This window comes from Orbicella faveolata, unplaced genomic scaffold (genome assembly GCF_042242905.1).
Source record: "Orbicella faveolata isolate gen_17 unplaced genomic scaffold, um_ofav_v1 contig_3, whole genome shotgun sequence".
NCBI classification, from domain to species: Eukaryota; Metazoa; Cnidaria; class Anthozoa; order Scleractinia; family Merulinidae; genus Orbicella; species Orbicella faveolata.
In genome coordinates, this window is record NW_028301558.1 from 4,547,509 (window position 1) to 4,568,605 (window position 21,097).

The 21,097-nt window shown below is 38.8% G+C and overlaps 2 protein-coding genes, 1 long non-coding RNA gene and 1 pseudogene across 4 annotated transcripts; 2 read left to right on the plus strand and 2 right to left on the minus strand.

Moving 5' to 3' along the window:
• Window positions 1–3,741: 3,741 nt before the first annotated feature.
• LOC110053210 (E3 ubiquitin-protein ligase TRIM45-like) lies at window positions 3,742–7,465 on the minus strand (annotated as a pseudogene). The gene is made up of 3 exons (XR_016209977.1): window positions 7,390–7,465; window positions 6,457–6,656; window positions 3,742–4,888 (listed from the first exon to the last, which is right to left on the minus strand). The product of XR_016209977.1 is annotated as an E3 ubiquitin-protein ligase TRIM45-like (transcript).
• Window positions 6,674–8,418, plus strand: LOC149106136 (uncharacterized). The gene is made up of 2 exons (XR_016209979.1): window positions 6,674–7,129; window positions 7,941–8,418. It is a non-coding gene; the product is annotated as an uncharacterized LOC149106136 (long non-coding RNA).
• A 287-nt stretch (window positions 8,419–8,705) lies between these two features.
• On the minus strand, window positions 8,706–19,308 carry LOC110053211 (E3 ubiquitin-protein ligase TRIM45-like). The gene is made up of 3 exons (XM_020759416.2): window positions 19,077–19,308; window positions 13,542–13,734; window positions 8,706–12,142 (listed from the first exon to the last, which is right to left on the minus strand). The coding sequence occupies exons 1-3, from the start codon at window positions 19,232–19,234 to the stop codon at window positions 10,865–10,867; spliced, it is 1,629 nt and encodes a 542-aa protein (XP_020615075.2). The 5' UTR covers window positions 19,235–19,308; the 3' UTR covers window positions 8,706–10,864.
• A 244-nt stretch (window positions 19,309–19,552) lies between these two features.
• On the plus strand, window positions 19,553–20,736 carry LOC110053208 (ras-related protein Rab-38-like). The gene has a single exon (XM_020759414.2). It carries the CDS (start codon window positions 19,810–19,812, stop codon window positions 20,542–20,544), a length of 735 nt encoding a protein of 244 aa, XP_020615073.1. The 5' UTR covers window positions 19,553–19,809; the 3' UTR covers window positions 20,545–20,736.
• Window positions 20,737–21,097: the final 361 nt, after the last annotated feature.

A 21,097-nucleotide genomic window follows, 5' to 3' on the forward strand; every position in this document is an offset into this window, starting at 1 on the left:
TGCACAGTCTTTGTCTGACGGGTTTTCAATAATTCGTTTTAGTTGTTGGGCAACATTGTAAGGTGGGAAAATGAGGGGGAAGGGATAGGACAAGAGTATGTCAACAGTGGGTTATCACATGTCATCAGAATGCGGCCTTCGCGCGCAGACTATTTTTCACTGGCATCAACACTTTCCGCTGCGACAATGGAAAACAAAGCTCCAAGGAATAAAGGATAAACTAAATTACAAGGACATGCACAACGATTGAGAAACTGTCACAAACACCTGTGCATTTGTAAACCTGTTGTATACAATAATTAACTCCGAGCTCGTATCCTATACAATTGGATATTCGAGATGTAAATTTTTAACTTGACAGGGGGGGCGGGAGGTAAGGGAAGGGAAGATATGGGGAAATAGGATGATTATGAAAAGACAGTGGTGAGGGCTGGAAGGGTGAGGGGGCGATAATTCAAGGAGACTGGCAAGATGAGGGCAATTATTTAAGGGAGGCAATTATTACAAATTATCCCACCAAAGATGGGCAATTATTCAAGAGGGAGAGGTTAATTGAGGGGCAGCTGTTATTCAAGAAATATGGTACTTGTGTTTCAAAGAATTTGTGAGACAACTGTAGCTCCATCTGTGATAAGTTATCAAAACTAATGAAATCAGCCATGATAATTCCAATTTTCAATAGAGCCTAGTTAAAATAAAGTGATTTAAATTGATTTTATTTGACCAACAAAGTCAGCAAAGGCTTCATCTTGTCAAGTGATCTCAAATTGTTATAAACAGACACCCTGATGCAAACTGCAACAATAATAGAAAGGTACAGGCCAGGGCAGAACCACTTGATTAAATTTAATAGAAGTAAAGTAAGGTAAAGTAAAGTAAAGACTTTATTTACACTGCAAACATTGGTCATACAGAACCATAGGAACTGTCTGGTATTAACCCAAGTACTTCTGGTAACTAAATAATACTGTGCAGTTCCAGAAAATATCCATACTCCCACCACAGAAGGATTGGAATTTCCTGGGGGTGGGGGGTTCAATGACACCAAAAAATGTAAAGAAATGTATGAAGCTTTATTGGAATTTCCTGTGAGGTGAGGGGAGTCTCAGAAAAAATCCACTCTGTGGAGGAGGTATGGATATTTTCTGAAACTAAAACATTAGAAATTCTTTGGATTTCTGACACCTTAATTGAGATTAAGATTAAGACAACATTTTTAACAGTTAATTCTAGTTTGCAGACAAAGCTTATATTAAGCGATTACACTATGAGCTCAAGATTTCTATCGTATGATAGTTGACAAGGGTGCAACCTGAGTCAACTATCATGCATAGAGATTGGGAGCAAAAATCTAATTATTGCTTTAATTGGTATAAATCTACTAGTCATTCAAAATTTTAGCTAAATCCTCTTAACAGATGCTTCAAAAACTCCCAGAAATGGTCGTCATTTTGTTAGCCAATCAGAGAACAGCAATCATGATAAACACTAGTAGATTTATATAATAGCAGTTAGATAGCCAAGATCTATACCCTACCTACGGTTAACAAAAAAGGATGAAGGGTAAGAGAGTTAATCCTCCATACAGGCCTTATTCCCAAGATATCAAGTTTCTTTTAAATATGGTACCCTTACATTCCATGGATAATGTTGCCATGCACATCGTGTGGATGTTTTCGTGGAGGATGAAGATACATGTAAAGCAGCTTGGGCATTTTCATGCAAGCCAAATTCATGTCACAGGATTGCCTATTAATTTTCTAGACCCTCAAGCAATTTTGAGAAGAGAGAATGATCTAAAAATGACTTGAGAGGGATAAGGCCAGTATTGGGGCTTAACCCTCTTAGGCTTCATCTTCTCCTATGATAACTACATATTAACCAAGAGTGAGGTCATTACATGGAAAATCTTAAATCTTGGAGTTTTTGAAGTGTCCTCAACGAAAATGCTGCAAAACATTTACATTTACATAATTTTTGGTCCCTGCAAAGTCACCCAGCTGTCACATGAGCTCTACGCCACGTAAGATTACTCAATACAAATAAGCAATCCGAATGAACGAGAAGCCAAAGGTAAAACCGGTGATCAGTGACCACACTGGCCTCAAATTCTAGTATACTTCAGAATTTCTTACGATACCTTCTGAGTTGTTTTTCTCCCAAAATCCATCTCCAGGATCTTTGAAATGGTTTTCAATTTGTTCTAGATCAGAATCTCCATTTCAAAGTGAATTTATTTGATTGTGCAAAAATCATAATGCAGGCCATATCGTAATGGGAGTGTATTTTTGACCTTGAAGTGCTGCTAGAGGATGGCGAAACATGACCTCCTGGTTGCAAGAATTACATGTACTCAACACCACATTGTGCACTTGCTAAAATGTTACCTGAGACCACCGTGCACACCTAGTTTCATCAAACCAGGAACGCTTCACATATTACAAACACATTTCCTACTTTTTTTGAAATTCCTTGTATGTATACATCCAGGGAATCCTAGGGTGCCTCCTCAGCTTTTGGCCTCTGGGCCAAAACCCTGTGGGGGCAATAAACAAATAAGGTAGTGTCTGCATACAAGCCAAGTGGCCCATCAGACCAGCGCTTATTTCCAGTTTCTGTAGCATGAAGTGACTATCCCATCCAGGGGGGAGTAGGAATACTCCTGGTAGTCCATCGCAGGGTTAGAACCAACATGAAATTCACCAGTACATGTATACACTTGGGTGGAGAGAGGTCCTGTGAGAGTTGAGTGTTTGGCCCAAGAACACAACGCAATGTCCCCAGCCAAGGCGCAAACCTGGGCCACTCAATCTGGAGACAAGCACCCTAACCATGTAGCCAATGTGCCTCCCACTAAGATTAATTAATAATTTGTTAATTGAACACCACGATAAATGAAACAAAACTCAAAGTTCATAATCAGGTGGCATGGATCCAGACTTAATTTTAAGATTAAAGTGTGAAATATTTTCTAGACTTACTTTTTTGGATGAAAAAAAAGGAGGCCCCTTTTAATTTTAAGAAATTTTGACCACAAGGATGAGGGCTATGTCCCCTGCTCCCCTTCTTTATATCCCGCCCACCCCCCCCCCCCCCCCCCCACACGCACGCACTTAACAGGTGGAAATCTGCGAGATAAAGGTATCAGCTTTCACAAGAATGGTCAAAAACTAGAGTTTTAGCCAACGGATGACTTGAAAATCAGAACAAATTCAAATGACCATCTACTTAATGTCAAGGCTAAGACCACTTACTGGATTCTGCATATTCTGTAAATAAGGTGAAATAATAGGCACAACCTAGTCTCCTTCGAAAGCTTCTGTGAAAACTTCAGTTTGTTTACTTTGTGTATTGTAGATGACAAGTTTCTTTGTATCAAAATTAAGATAAACTGACAAAACATCACCATTGTGTAAAGAATTTATAGCAACAGCATGTGGATTGTCTGAACGTGAAAACTGCACCCCGCCCGCTCTTAAATGTTGACAACACCAGTAACTTCTTTTGACTTCTACCTCATAAAAGTTAAATTCCCCATCAGCTTGCTTAAAACAGATAACTCCAATTTCAAAATTTCTTCTTGGGGCACGAAACAAATGGACCTTTATTTTCCAGCAATGTTTTTCTGTATGGACCACATCCTTTTCTTGCCTTGATGCTGCGACACTCAGCAGTTTTGAATAATGTACTTTTGGTCTTACTTTCCACATAAAAGGACTGCCATACACGTTCTCACCTTCAACCATGACTGAAAGAGTACAAAGTCCATCAGTCTCTGGGCAGTACAAAAACACAAAAGACCTGTCTCAATTGTCTTGTACAGGGAGTTCTTGCTGGGTGTTAGCTTCACCCTCATGATTTACTAAAGCACAAACTAGTAGTTTTTTGGCTGCATTTTCATCGCTAATCACAAGAACAAAATCCACAGACTGCCTAGCCAGGGTCTGGTACATAACCCCTTCTTCTCCACCTTCCATACTCAGCACACATTTAGTGGGGTCAGTGGGGATGTAATGTAAGGTTGCCATTTTCCCGATGTCCCAAATTGTTTTCTCCACCCTCAATTTAAGATATTCAGTCTTGCAGGGTTTATGGACCTGTGATGTGTTTAGCTGGGCAAGTCGTTGAACTAGTTGTTCCTTCATGGACAGGAGCTCCATGTCATCAACATCTGCCAGTGCACATTCAGTAAAATCTACACTACTTCTCAACTGTGCCAATGTTAAAGAGAGCTCTTCTTTTTGACTTCCAAGCTGCTTAAGCTTTATTTGCCCTTGTGTTGTGACTTCATGCTTAAGGTTTCCTTGCATATATTCCAATGCCTTCACTTGTTCATCATAAAATACATCCACTTCTTTGTTGACCTCAGTAATCTTAGCACACAACTTTCCATTGCTTGCACAGCCTTTAAACCTTCTTCAAGGAATCTGTCTTTAGCCTTAGTTTCTAGAAGAGCTTGAATGACTTCCCTCTCTCTTTCAGCGATATCCACTACGAAGTCGTACTTATGTTCACGGTGATCAACAATGGTACAGTCTCGGCAGATTGTTTTCTGGCAAGTCTGGCAAAACAGTTTCAATGTCTCTCCACTATGTTTTCTGCAAAAGGCTGGCTTGACGAGGGCCTTGGAACCAAGCCTCTTGACTTCCTCCAGGGTTAAAATCTGGTGACCTTTGGTTGCATTGATCCTTTTATATGCAGTTACACAAAACTCACACATAAAAACACAGCAGTCTGTGCAGCGCGAAAGAGCTGAATCACCACTGTCACAATTCTCACAGGGCAAGGGCTTCCCTGCTGAGGAAGTGCTGTCTTACATGCTCAGTAAGGTCATAAAATTATTTACCCAGAAGTTTGGTTGCAGCTTGCCAGCATCCCCATGAACAATCTAGTATAAAGACAGAGGGATAAAATTCATGCTTTGGTTCTGTTACCAAAGAAAAGATCTACACTCTAAGTAAATTAATAAATATATTCAGTATTACATTGGTCAAAAAGTGATATCGCAATTTAATAGGGATGGGTCTGTGTTTACCCTAACAACCCAGGGCCATGATTCTTTTCTAGGTCCACAATAAATTCAGCAGGTATTGTGAAAGCTATAGTCAAATGTTTCCAAGTGCACTTTAAACACATTCAAGTAAATTTTCAAAAGGTTAACAAAATTGCAGTAACCCATAGCTAGGGCAAGTACTCCAAAATAGTTAATTTGCCTTTGGCTAGACAATTGGCAGAACGCAGTGACCTTGATCTTCCAAAGATCTTTGGAAGTATTTGCACACCTTCTAAATTAACTGGTTGGACAAATTCTTTGAAATTCGACAATCTTCAGTTGATCTTGGGACCTTGGGAAATCTTCGAAAGTGTTCCAACCAATAATATTCAAAAAACACTGAAGTATGCTGGACAGGTGATCTCTATAAATCTTTGAAAGTGTTTGAGGGTCTTCAAAAGGGGCCGAAAATCTTCTGGTTATCTTTAATTTGGCTATCTGTAGAAAGCTTCAGATGAAATTAACCACCTTCAAAATACCTTGCATGATCATCCACACTCTCCAAGTTTGTTTGTACTAACTTCAGACATCTTTGCTGCCCTTGTTTTACAACTTTACACTCATGTTACATTTTTCTGTACTTGTGTCATAATATACTTCCTACCTTGGCCAATCAGAATTTAGTATTTTTTCACGTGTGCTACCACAACAAAAGGTCTGGAACCATTTCTCAGTATAGCCAGCTAAAAGACCACTGATTTTCAGTAGTGTAGGAAAAAGACACTGAACCAGGGTAAAATATTGGAAGAAAGTTTGAAAATGCTGTCCAGTAATCTGGCCATTCATCAATTTAGAAGTAGCCATCAATTAGTGCAATAGGACTGCAATGCATACAAAGATCTACTACAACATTGTCTTCTCCATATGCTGTACTCTCTGATAATACACCATGAATTATTCTAGGTAATATATGACACAACCCTGTAGCTGGGAAATGAGCGACTGGAGAAAGTTCTGGTTGAAAACCCAAAAATATTGAAATATTTCCAGTTGAACAGTGCACATCTAGCTGACAAACACATGGCTCAATTGAGTTGCTGATGTTTTAATTCCAATCATTTCAGTCTCATTTTTCAGTGTTTCATTTGTCTCTGAGACTACCTTCATCCTGGGGGGTGAAAATTTGACAGGAGATAATGTATTGTTTTAGAATTGGTACCTCTTAGGGGTGAAAAAATGTTCAAGTGACGCCCACAAAGTAGGATCTTGGTACCTATAAGGGGTTCTTTTCAATATTTCCGATGAGCACCCCTGTCCTTTTTATATGGAATTCTCCATGGGCATTCACATCAGTCCTGGAGTACAGATGACGAATACAAATAATATCAGAGACTCAACAATACATTGAGACCCTTATCCCTTAACTAACAGTGGCAAGGACTGTTAGAAGCTTTTTAACTTACTTTTGTATCCTGCCTGCATTCAGGGCATATTATGATATGATCAGGTCCTATCTTCTTCATCAGTCTCACAAGGCACTCTCTACAATAGGTGTGCAGACATGGCAGAACTTTTGGCTCCTTAAACTGTTCAAAACAGATGGCACAAGACAAGTATTTGTCGACCTCCTCAGGAGTGGCGGTGGCCATTGTTTAATTTGAAACTATAAAACAAAACAAGGCACTTCAAGTTAAGCGTATAAAATTCACAATAATGATAATAAACAGAAACACAACTCAGCTCGGAAATATTTAACACATACCGTACCCCCCAGGGACTTCTTGGAGTTTTATGTTATTTGTTGAATATTGGACTGTGGTTTGTGTGCTTACACATCTTAGATATTTTACGCTTAGCCTAATTAAGCCTAATCAAGTCTATGATCATAGTTAGTGGAGGGGACTGGTTGTGAAACCCGGCAAACTTCAAAGGGCCGGCCTTTTGTTTCGCGTTTGAGGTTGAATTGCACCATCACGTGACATTGACCGTGCACACGCCAAACGTTCATTACCAAACAATACGGCGGACACGAACGATTTGTTTTACTTTATCATTGGAGACGATTTTGACTCTATTTTAGGTATTTTGGAAGAAGAAGAAGAGCTTGATGAACAGTTTAGAGAAGCTGCAGATGAAGTAAGTATTAGATTCTTTCTAGTCCCCTCCACTAACTATGCTATGATAGATAATTCGAATGGTTTTTAGATCGATAATATGAACTGACAAATTTGTTAACATCAGAACTGATTGCACTTTAAAAACTCTACTTCCTGATTTTCCTGCGTTGGTGGTCCGTCTCAGTTTGTAATTAAAAAAGCTTAACATTTATGCCCTTTGCTTTGCATTGCGCAATTTGAAGTTCTTACAATTAAGAATACTCCTGAAGAATGACTTACCGAGGATTAAATGCGAATACAGTTTCTAGTCAACAATCAAAGTCTGCAACATTGAAGTTGAAGGTACCCGAAACCCACTTTGCATTGTGGGCCATTCTTCTCAGCTAGGGGAGCTGGAAACTGGGAGGGGTGGGCCCAGATTCCCCCAGCGTGCAAACAGGTCCCCGATCGCTTCGCTCTCCGAATTCTTCTGTTTCACGCTCGCCAATTTTTTTTCCGTCCTCGCCAGGTGCCTGTTCGCAGGCTAGATTTTCCTATGAATATTATGTAATATATAGATTTAGGCCAGCCTAAAAGCCTAGCTCCTGGGCCGGGTTGTTCAGAGTCCGATTAAGCTAACCCAGGAAAAGGTACATGTAGAACATCACGAACAGGGATTTTTAAGGGCACAGTAGATACCCAAGAAAACTGGATCTACAAACTACGAAGTCTCATCTAGGAAAGGTAAACAAAGACCACTCCAGTGGCACCGTCCTGAAATTACACCCTGCACTCTTTGTAAGTCTTGAGAGAGCATGCCTTCAAAGACTTCAAATCTGCACATTTTTCAGGATTTAAGTCTTCGCAAGCAGAGCATCCTTCATGTTTTGGCTTAGGATCAGGAACTCAGTTTGCTGCCTTAACTGTTTGAAGCAGGTCATTATTGAATGCCTTTATTTCAAAAATTATGAGGTTTGATGCAGAATCTAATTCACATGACACTATTATACTAATAAACCGGTGATTAAATTACTATCATAACAAAGGCTTTACAACTAAGTGGTAGCAAAAAGTTCCTCATCATCAGTTTAAGAGAGAAACTTAGTCATAGTTATTTCAGCCATCATTCCAAAAACACAAACACACTAAGGTGTACTACCGTACGCACAGGGACACCAGGCTCACCAGGCTCACCAGGCTCACCAGGTTCACAATGTACCATTCAATCAAGATTTGGCGGTGGCAATGTTACAAGGATTTGAGAAAACTCATTCTAGCTAAAAATTATTTCCGAAACAGAATAATAATAAACTGAGTCATTGAAGTTTACATGATGTTGTTTATATGGTCCTTCATGAATGTTCCAGAGCATTTAGCAGGAAGTAGGGAGGGGGGGAGGGGGGGGGAGGGGGAGTAGGGAGGGGGAGGGGAGTAAAATTCTGGAGGACAACTTGAAAGCTGCGGGAGTCAGAATTTCCTTATCAATTTTTTTCATAATTCAAGAATACAGGAGTAAACCGATTGTCAGTAACTAGGAGTTTTTTTTCCATTTTAAAACACTAGACAGAGAATTCCCTGCAGCTGCACCTTCCTTTAGAAAGAAGCTTCCCAAATAGTAAAACTAACAATAACTTTACTTCAAATACTAGGTAACTCTACTGGTAGAATCTAAAAATTTTTGATACAAAAGCATAAAACTGTTAACAAGGACTTCAGGGAAATCTTATTGCATACAATCCTGGGGGGGATTCCCATATAGAAAGGTCGGGGATGCTGGTCGTCTCACTTAGGGTGCTCGTGATGAAATGCCACTATTTTTAGCCATCAAAGTATCTTTTAGGGAAGACTCAAAGAAATAGTAATTTAAAAAAACGCTCTTATTTCCATTTTTAGGCTTGATTTCCACTGGTCTCGCAAGTCCCATCTACTAATGCAGGCACCTTTCCTGAACAGGGGCTGGTAATTTAGCCTAGTCCGTTTTAAGTGGTATCTTTTAGGAGTCAAATAAAGCTTGAGCGACACCCTGATTGTTGTCATTTAAGGGTCTAATTCAAATTTTCCAACAAGCATCCCCAACCTTTTCATATGGGTGCCCCACACCCCCCCCCCCCCCACCCGCTCAGGACAATTAAATCCTATCTTCCTGACAGAAGCTGCTATTGCAATCTAATTCTAATCTACAAAGTTTAAAGATAACTGACATCATTTGGTATTAAAAATTCCAATATTACTTTCCTAATCTAACAATAACTTTATCCAAAGGTCAAATCTTTCTAGGCACCTTTTCAATACAATATGTAAAACTGTTATTACATGTAATATTAAAAAATAACAATAACTTCAGGCAATTTGCTTAGGATTAAAACCTGATTTTCTGGTTTTAAAGAAGCTATTGCAATTAAATTTCAATCTACAAAATTTGCAGGATAAATGGTCATAATGTTCAGTATTAAAAAATTCTAATAATATTGCTCCTAATCTAGCAACACTGAGAGTATAACTCAAACATTCCCCACCAGAAAAGTAAAATCAATTTAAAGTCAAGACAGCTGAAGTGTCCCACCAAATAATAACCAATGCTTCTGTAAATTCAATATTGCTTTGATTTTGAAGTGGGCCTAGCGGGCCACTTTGCTTGTATGCAGACTTTTTACCTTTGATTTTGGACATTTAAAACTACAGCTGAATGATCCCGGCAATCATTCTACCTAGCTTCCATTCAAATGTTGAATATCAGCTCCTCCCAGCTTCACACTACTGCCGAGCACTGCTTCGTTGTCTTAACTGTGCTCAACGATTTTATTACCATGCACTCGGCAGTAGTCGGAAGCTGGGAGGAGTTGCCAAACATTTGATTGACGGTAGCAAAAAATGCATTTGTCAGTTGAGCTTTGAATTTTAGAGTCTTCATGTTATTGAAAGGTGCAGTGATATTCATGTGATTGGAGGAGCATGAATGAGAGAAAGCTGTTGCATCACCATCAGATGTACAAATCTCACTCTAGGAAACAAACTGTTGTAATTATCTTTGTTATCAAATCACTTACTATAAAGCACATTCACTATCAACTCTCTCTATTGGATTAATCAAGAAAAGCATCGCTTATTATTTCAGCAGAATGCTACAGCTGTCTTGACTGTAAATGTTTGCTGAAAGAAATTATTAGTCAGTTTGATTTTTATTTTTATTCTAAAGCTATTATACAGGAATAGTTTTTGGTCCATTTTGATGGTAAATAGTGCCATGGAAGACAAGCGATACTGTGGAAACTAACAAAAATATGCACAAACTGTTTTGGGTGCACTGTCTTTAAATGTACCCTATTTACTTTCTATGTCAAAATCAACAAGATGCAGATTAATGAAATAAGAACTAAGTTTTTGTCATTTAACCTTTTAAAAATAATCTGAGCTGCTTGGTCACCAATTTGTTTTCTTGAATTTCTACTTTTTCAATTTTTTGTTCTCTCAAATGGCTTCATATATGAATTTTTAAACTTTTAAGATCTTTCTAGTTTCACTATTTCTTAGGTTATTAATAATTCTTATAGTTTTTATTCTACTTCTTGCCGAACCCCTTCCAAAACTACTCTTTCTGATGTGCTCTCTCCATATAAGACGCTTTTAATTAGCAAAATTTGGCAAATCCAAGATTTAGAAGTTCAGGGAATGCTTATTTGTGTAACAAGAGGAACATACAGGAAATATAGAATTGCCAAGGCAATACTGTGAGTCACACGTCAAATAATCAGGAAATTCTCTTAAAAATCAAGGGTCAGGTAGATGTCATTTTCATCTTCTTTACGCCCTTAACTGTGAAATTTGAACGTTTATCCTTTGCTTGCCAAATGAAGGGACTCCCGTGTATGTGCTGGCCTTCAACTTTCACTGAAAGCACAACTTGTCCAACATCCTTTGGAAGAAAGGAAAAGCTGTATGACCCACCACCATCGTCACATACTGAAAGGAATTTTTCCTGTGTTTCTATCTGACCATGTGGTTTGTATTTAACAATAGCACTAACAGAACTAACAGCACAGCTATATGCTGTACAAGCTCCCTCTTCATGATTTAAAGTGAGCAAGAAATCAACAGTCTGTCCAGCTAAAGTGTCATATAAGACTCCTTTCTCCCCTCCTAACATGCTGAGAACACATTTCTCTGGGTCGATAGGAACACAAGATATTACAGCCATTTTCCCAATGTCTGCAATTTCTTTACGTACACATAGCTTTAGAAAATCATTCTGACATGGCTGACAGTCATATTGTTCTGCATTGAGTTGGGAAAGTCGTTGGATAACTTGATTCTTCACAGACAGCAATGCCACATCATCACCATCTGCCATAGCTTGATCACAGAATTTAATACCACATTTCAACTGCCTCAAAAATGACAAGAGCTTTTCACTTTGTTTACTAAGCTGTGCGGCTTTTCCTCGCTCTTGCGTAGAAACTTCACGCTTAAGGTCTGCTCGTAAATGCTCCAATTCCTTCACTTGCTTTTCAAAAAAGGCATCAATGTCCTTGTTTACTGTGGCAGCCTTATCATGGACACGATTTTTCATTGTTTCTAATGCTTTCAAACCCTCTTCTACTGCACGCTCTTTGCTTTTTGTTTCTTGAAGAACAGCCTGAAGAATTTTCCTTTCTTTAGTAGCAACTTCAGCAACAAAGCTGTATTTATGGTTACAGTGATCCACAATGATGCAATCTCTGCAAATTATCCTCTGGCATGTTTTGCAGAACAATTTAAGAGTTTCTCCGCTGTGTTTGCTACACATAGCTGGCTTTTTGGGGATTTTGGTACCAAGTCTCCTGACTTCCTCCAAGGATAAAATCTTGTGATCTTTGGTTGCAAGGATTCTCTTGTGTGCAGTAACACAAAACTTGCACATGTAAACACGGCAGTTACTGCAATGTGAAATAGCTGAGTCACCACTGTCACAGTGTTCACAGATCACAGGTCTTCCTGAGGAAGCATTGTGTTGAGTGTTCTGTAAATTGTTTATCCAGAAGTTTGATGGAAGCTTGCTGACATCTCCACCAGCAACCTAAAAAGAAACAAACATACAAGTCAATCGTTTGACCACAAAGCATGAAGTGCAACACTGTCCCGGCGTGAAAAAAGTCCTGCACTTAATACAGATAAAATTAACAAAGACAGACCAACAAGGGACTACTAAAGAGTGGCTGTGACTGCTTAGAAGAGGCGTGACAGTGTTTGAGCCAGATAGCAAATTTATTTCTCAGACTCATTAATAATTCATGTATTTAAACAACAGAAATCATGACTCAGACTATGACAGTGTTTGGATATCTGGTCTTAATTTGCATAGTTTTTGACGATTTTATTTCTCTGTTTAGTTTCAATTGAGAAGATACATTAAACACTCAAGACACCTCAGAGTTTGTCAAAAACACTCTGCTACACATCATCTTTTCAACTCTGTCCTCTGAGTGTTTGGAATTGTGGTCAAACAAGGTTTTTTGTGTTGGATATATTCCCATGGGGGGAGACTCCTATATGAAAAGGTAAGGGATGCTCATCATATCGCTTAGGGATGTAAATCAAGGAATTTGGTCTCATTTTGGATTTGCAGGTTGAAACACAGAGTGACTTTTTTTTGCTGTCAAAGTAACTTTTACAAGTGAATATATGAGATATCATATATTTAAACTGCAGAGAAAGATATGAAGACATGATTGATCGTTGCAGTTATGCACACAACTTAAGCAGTTGTGAAATTAAAGCCTGAAAAAAAATTCAGGCCTGAATGAGATTCGAACCCATGCCCTCTGCGATACCGGTGCAGTGTTTTATCAACTGAGCTATCAAGCCATCTGGGAGCTGGTCACTTTGTGAGTTCGTAATATACCCGTAGATGGTGACAAATACAAGTGAATATATGAACTATCGTATATTTAAACTGCGGAGAAGATATGAAGACATGATTGATCATCGCAGTTATGTACACAAGTTGTGAAATTAAAGCCTGAAAAAAATTCAGGCCTGTACCTTTTAGGGTGCACTCAAAGAAATAATAGAAAAAGTTTTTAGGCTTGATTTAACTCAGCTCCCTCAAGTCCTGACTACCTTTCCACAAAAAAAAATGTGATGATCAAGCCTGTTCCATTTTAAGTGATATTATTAGGGGTAAAATAAAGCTTGAACCACACCCAAATTGGTTTTCTTCAACGGTTTAATTGAATTTTCTGCTGAGCATCACCACCCTTATCATATGCAGGACAAAATTAGGTACTACCAAACGTAGCCTGCAAGTTGGGCTCTCATGTGCTGCGGCAAGAGCAGCAAAGCACCAAGAGAAAGACCAAGACACTCTCTGCTTTATTGCTGGTGCCACAACCCATGAGAGCCTGCTTGCAAGCTATGTAAAACAGGGCACTAGTAGACAGGTTCAATTGTATAACTTTTAAGAACAATTTACTTACTCTTGTATCTTCCCTGCATACAGGGCAAGGTATGACATGATCAGATCCCTTTTTCTTCACCAGTTTTACAAGGCACCCCTTACAATAGGCGTGCAGACATTGCAGAACTTTTGGCTCTTTAAATTGTTCAAGACAAACAGCACAAGAAAAGGAATCGGTGACTTCTTCAAGCATAGCTGACACCATTGCAAGTCTAAAATGAAACATTGATAGAAAAGATACTCATTAGATAATGTTTGAGAGTCAATCAAGCTTGAAATGTCACAGTTAAAACCAGGAGTTTCAAAATGAAGTGACTGCTGGCAACATGAATTCACAATAAATTATTTCAATGTTGTAAACTTGTATAGATTTATTAGTTTGCTCTTGTTTTTTTTAACAACATATAAACACTTTTCAATAGTGTAATAACCATACAGTTGTACAATCTACTTTCCCAATCATCAATGAAATAAACAAAAGTGATGCCAAATCACACATTCAATAAATGAACCTGAATTCACATAATGTTGTTGGCATGCTGTGAACTAATTTTCTTTCAAGGGGCTACTTGGACAAATGGAAAAATCACAGGAAATTTTGGTTGAAAATAAATTTAACAACCTAACAGCATTAAAGAATCGTATAATGTATCAGATGTACTTTCTACATCCCCTAGAGTCCAACAATGGTATACTGCATGTGTTGAAGAAAACGTGACTTCACACAATCATACCTAATTAAACACAACATTTACATATTAATCATGCACAATTGAACACACACTATAAATAGAATGTATGTGTGGATTCTGACATCCAAAAGGTTTTTAATCTACATCACTTGTGTTATAACACAGGACAACCAACATATACACAGGAACACTAGAATGGTGTGCTGTCTCTCTATGAATTAGCAGAAAATACAGTAGAACTCCAGTAAACAAATCAGATATGCGGCAACCTTAAACCTGACTTAGCCTTAAACATGGAGCAAGCCTATTAAAGGCAAGGACACATCACCTTTGAAACACTTTGTTGAGTTTTTTTTTGTGTGTAATGATGGAAAGCCAAAATAATGATCGCACAACAGTAGAAGTCATCCTTGTTAAATTAACAGAGTCATTTACATAAAAAATATGGTAAATACTAATTAAATACAGTGAAAAACAGACTTTCAGATTGATGAGCATTATGATTGTGCAAACAAAATGCAAACTGAATAATGCTGAGTTTATACTCCTCAAACTGTTCTATATTCTGAGCAAAGAAATTCAAAAAAGAAAGTACCACACAGAAAACAAAAAGAACTTGAAAAATGGCAGTTACATTTCACCTGCATATCAATGTTAGAAAGGAGAAGAATGACTTACAGCTGAATCCCAATAAAAACAAAAATTGTGTTTGTAAAACACCGACTGAATCACAACAGCAGCCAATATTAAACTTATGCAACTGGTTGCAGAATAAACATATAATAACATTACCAAAGATATACAATAATATTTTGTTTTGGGGCCGGTTTATAGTGAATGACATTCAACTTCTGAGCGATGTACAAATCAAGCCACCTTTATACTTTACCAGCCGTATTGTCATCTTGCACATTGTCATCTTCGCAGTCTGCATGTACAGCATATATTAGCTGTTTTACAAGTTTTAGTTTCCAAAATTATTTCTCAAACACATTAATTCAGGAAGGAGCAAAGAGACTCCATTTTCTTTTCTGGCATCAAAAGTACCAGGCATGGCATTTCAATTTGAGTAAACAGCTCAAGAACACATCATATACCATACACTTTCACAGGTGGCAAAACAAACATATGAAGTCAATCAATCCTTCTAAATTGTTCTCCTCAGAAGCTATCGTTTGTTTAGTTCAAATGGTATTGTCTACTAACTTCTAAAGCAAAACAGAAAGCTACACCTGATCGCGCACTCTCAATCTATTTGTTCAATGTTCCAGTATTTTGTGGCAACTCCATATGGGCTAAAATTAGACCTGAGTGAACAAACCAATCAAATAAGAACATTCGTCTCTTGTTAGGTTTTGTGACTGGCAGACTGAACACCTGAGCCTTGTTATATAGGCTTGCTCTGTGATTTAAACCTGATTTTTACACACTTTCAAAAATATATAAACTAGAACCAAAGCAAGGAAAGGCAAATCCATGTCAATGTCAATAATTCTTTGCCTCACAGTCACAACTGTGAGACTGACACATCTAAGGTGCAACAGTTGGTAGGTATAGAAAAGCCCCCTTGATTTAGAATTTGCTCTTAAGGATGCGAGACAAACAGTGGTGTAAATTCTGTAACTTGTGTAACTTTTGTAAAATATAAACGGCAGAATCCTAAGTTTATCTCCCTGACTGTAGTCCAGGCTACACAATGGACCTATTTATGACGACAGCAGAAAAAAAGCTGCCATTTCTTCACTAAAGGAAAACATGGTGATGACTTAAACTAAGAGGCCTATTTTGATCTTAATAGTGTATGTGAAAAAGTGTTGAAAAACATTCTAAAACTGCCCTGCCATCTATAAGAAGCCACAAACAGTAAGCCAGTTAACAGTCAAACAAAACATTTTCAATCTGACAAAATTACAAAGCTGACGAGGGACTTGCTATGCAATCTACAAAACCTGTTTTAACCAGTAAAGTATTTAACTTCTGGAAAGTTCTACCGTAGATAGTTCTTGAATGCAGTCGAAATAAAAGTCTGCATTTTGAAAGAGGGCTATTAACATATTTTTCCCAACACAAAGGAAGTCACAAAAGTACTGGCTGCCATATTGGAGGACTGACAGAAGAAATAATTATAGCTACAAATCCCCTACATTGCTCCAATATAAAACACAGAAAAGATCCCTGAATGTGTGAAATCTAGGTACACTGAGAAGCTTCCAGTGATCTTAATACAATCTGTCCACTAATGAGCAAACAAGCACAAACAACAGTGGTGAATCTACAGGGGTAGGGTCCAGGGTAGTTTTTGTTTGCACTAGAATTTTTTGCATCAGCGGGATTGCATGCCACTGTTATATCACTTCTTTCCGAGTGAAAGAAATGGCAATACCTTTGGAAACAGGGCACCCCATATTTACCATTAATGGGAAATCTCATCCGTTAAGAGAAATAAGCCGCAAAGAAATGGAACAAGCTAACAAATGATATTAGAACTAAAGTAGGCACTAATAAAGTGAACAACAAAATTTGATCGCTTACGTTTTACTGATGTCAGAATTTATTGTGATTTGATTCTTTAAATTTTTAATTCTCAGCATTTACAGGTCTTAATAGTTTTATATGATCAATAATATTATTGGACATTTTTAGTTTTAATTTTTAGAATATACTGGGCCTTGGATTACCTGTAAACTAGCTGATTAGCTAAGCGTAACTGCACATTAAATTAAGTATCTTATCTTATATCTTATCTTATCTTATCCAGTGTCGTGTGTAAAATATGCTGATGAGGAAAAATATCTGAACATGCCTGTTTTGTTTATAATTAAGTGGGAGTGCACTCCCTGTCTGTTCTGCTGAAGCTGAATTTTCATTACCTAGCTTGCAAAGAATCAGTCTTATCTCAGAAACAGATGTCTGAGGAGCAGTTGTAAGGACTTGCACTCATTCACCTGCATTATGACCCTTAGCATGGACGACATCTGTAGAATCTTTGCTTCCAGGTTGATGTAATCTAACATTGACCCCCTGGAGGTTTTCTCATGTGAGATTTCTTTATTTTTCACTCATGAGGTATGAAACCGCATTCTCTATTTGTCTCTTAAGGTAAAAAAATTTTACTATAAGAGGAGTCGAACCTGGGTTAATAGATTGCCATGCAAGAGTCATCTCCACTTGACCATCCAACCCAGCTGCCAGAAACTGCGATTTTTTTATACATATCCCTAACCCTAATATATATAGGCTAACCGCAAGCAATCTAGTGCTGTTTGGGCTAACCAGAGTGCTAGTTATGCTAACCAGAGTGCTAGCTAAGCTAACCAAGTGATAAATCATATGCTGAAGGAGATATTGTGCCAAAGGCATATCTTTCACAAGTAGATTTCATAATGAAACATCTTCCTACTTACTTCACATATGCTTTACCCTTTCTTTTTCACCATTGCATGTGCCAGTGAAATTTACTTCCTATTTCTGTTGAGTTCCATTTTGGACAAGAACTAACATTTATTGTAAATAGATCTTTTTCGCTTTTGGTTAAAAACCCCCACACAAATGTCCTAAAATCAACTTGCATTAACCCCTCCCCCCCTCCTGCCCAACCCCTTAAAGTGCAGTTCTATGGGGTACAAGCAAAAATGCTGACAGCCCCTTAAATGAAATATGCTTTAAACTGTAGTTGAAACCCTCTCTGAAGACCTGTAAGCCTATAAGTGAATGGTTAATAAATTCATATGCAGTTGTACAGGCTCAGTAAATAGCAATCTTTCCCGCAAATGAACAATCCACATGTTAGTATCTGGTAAGATTGTTCCATGGTCAGACCATTCTAAGTCAATCCTTTCACATGCCATAAATCTTCGAATTAACGCCCGGGGCGCTTATTTCAAATTTAGGATAAGACAGGGGGGCTTATTCGAGGGGGGCGCTTAATCGACGGGGGGGGGGGGGCTTATTTAATTTTTCCCAAATTGTAGCCTGTCATGATCAATTTTTTAATATATCATCTGCACGTAAACACTAACATAAGCTGTTTATCGACATAAAAAGCTGATCCTAACGTTTAAATTGCGGCACCGTTAGTACTTAACGTGTTCAACGTGTTCACTAAACGTGTTCGCAAACTGAAACAATGTACAAATCTAATACTACATGATGAAAACTATACACCCTTTGTTGTCTCATTACTCACTCACAAAGTGGGGGGAGGGGAGGGGGGCGCTTATTCGAGGGGGGGACACTTATTTTAAATTTCGGCCGATAGGAGGGGCACTTATTCAAAGGGGGTGCTTATTCGAGGGGGGCGTTAATTCGAGGATTTACGGTAGAAGTCAGATCATTCCACAATAAAAAATTATATGTGAACTAGGGCATGGCTGATTTTAAGGTTGACGTCTGAAAATGAACAGCTTTAAAATATTGTAACAATTTCGTTTTTCTTATGGAAAGTAAGTTTATGTACATTTGGTGGGCATTTTCTCTAGCCACTAAACAGGCAGCGAAATAGCCAAAACTGAATTAAATATAAGTCTTACAAAAGCTCACTTGATGGTTTTCCCGGTTTCGGTTTTGTGTAAACTCACAGTTTCAACTGAGAAGACAACTCTTCAAATAAGCTAGGTTCCGATTTTAAACTATACACTATAAATTCGAGATGTTAGCGAAAAAAACTGGTGCCTGCTCTCTAAAAGGAAATCACTGAGAAAAACTACAAAAATGGTCCTCCAACATGGCGTCGAGTTACGCAGACACACTAAGGCCTCCCTTCAAACACCACAACTCTTCCAACCCACTGCATTACATCTTATTAGCATAAGGTATGATAATACACACTTATGGTATGGAGGAGATAAAGAAACTAACCATACCTCTTCCAACCCTCCAATACGGGCCATTTACACGGACCACAACGAGCAAGAAATGATATTCGCAAGGGATGCGGAGAAACGAGCATCGAGCGCACACTCGCCCTGACATCGATCGAGCTCGTCTCGCGCGTATCCACGCGCCCTAGCCTAAATTCCATCCCCTGTGGGAACTAAAGGGAAAGAAATTCAGGCAAGTCTTAGGTGACGACCAGTATCCCCTTTTTGCGTTTTGGACTCGTCACGCGATGTTTTCTCTCGGTCGGTTTCGGACTCGGTCTGTAACGTAATGGGCACTTACAGTACTTGTGATTGTGCGTTATTTTACCCAACTGGCGGATGGAGGAAAAAATATTCAAGAATATTCAAGGAAGAACTACTGAAGCGTATAAAACTCCATACTCCTCGACTCCAAATTTCTAAACCTCTAACTCTACTGACAATGACTGATCCCACTCCTAGCTGTCATCACTGCTACAGTGAAGGATACCATGTCGGTCCTTCAAAAGGTCACCAACCTTGCTTACGACAGGTTCTGAGCCGATCCTCGGAACGAGATATAAACCACCTTGTGACGTTTTATACTAACGTTTAAAGAAAAAGAACTGAAACCATTTGACGTGGGAAGGCATCATATGACAACATTTGAAGCAGCTATTAACAGCAAACCATCCCTAGACTGCTGAAAACTGCACGGAATCAGTGAATAGCTCGACGCAAACATTGCGCAACTGAAATGGCCGCTGCAGATGAACCAGATGGGGAGGAAACCAGCGAACAAGCGTCGACTTTGGTACTACAAACATTTAATTCAAATTTTCGTACATTGTCGCAGGAAGACTCCTTGGAGGAGACCACTGATCGAAACCCGCTGAAAATAATCTGCGTTGGAGATTACACAGGTGGAGTTAGAACAAAGGGGGTCTTCATAAGAGATTATCTCGGAATGAAACCTACGTTTAGAAGTCGCTCTTTCACCTGCATTGATTTCTACTTGAAGAGAGTGAAATGGCGACGGCCGGGCCACTTAAAAAGCAGCTATTCTATCGTGCTACAGCTCTGCGAAATTTCTGAGATGGAGCGATTTTCTGCCATGACCAAAGTGTACTTCAGACACAGCCAAGGAGCTTTGGTCTTTTGGGGACCTCATAATCCTTCGTCGCTTCATGGAGCGGTACAGTGGAGGAAGAAGATCAAGGAAGAGGTTTCCCTTCCGATTCCGTGTGCACTTATCACGGACAATGCCGCGGATTCGTGCTTGAAGTCAGTCACCTGGGTTGGGCCTGGAAAGATATTTGAGAGTGAGGTAGCACTGGATCATTTCTGTAAAGATCACGGCTTTGTGGATCATTTCGAGATCAAGTCACGCGACTGGGAATCTGGTGAAAAAAGCGTTTTTGGACAAGCCGTGAAATGCCTTCTTGACGAGATTTTGCAGACCGAACAAAAAGAAGAGCAAACTTGGATTTAACGCTGCGATCTTCGATCGCGTGCTATAACGTGACATTTGCGATCATTTACCGTATCGTGACATTTTTGTAAGAGTTAAAACTCGACCAAACAGCTCTATGAGGAAAGCGTTTCATTAATATCTGATTTGTAACTCGTATTAAACTGATGTAATTAATCAATTATGAAATTTCCAAATAAAATTCAAACCAAACGTTATGTAGTCCTTGTCACTCCGGGGAGGTTAAGCTGTTCTGCTAGAGGTTGGGGAGGGGAAAGAATCTGTGTTGTAGGGTGATTTAGCAGCGGCAACCATCGTAGTTCTTTTTTAGGGCAGAAAATGTATGCTCTGAAGTCGCCGATGCCACAGCTATAAAAGTCAAATACAACCTTAAGAGTTTGGCTTCTGAACACTGGCCGGAGCTGTTCCAAAAAAACACCCCTGCAACATATTATTTCCCCAAGCGCGATCCTGGTAACACGATTTGTCAAAAAGATCACGAGACTGAATATCTTCAGCTGTATCTTGCCAAAACAATTTTATACCGAAAAGTGATGTGGGGGTTCGGGGGCGT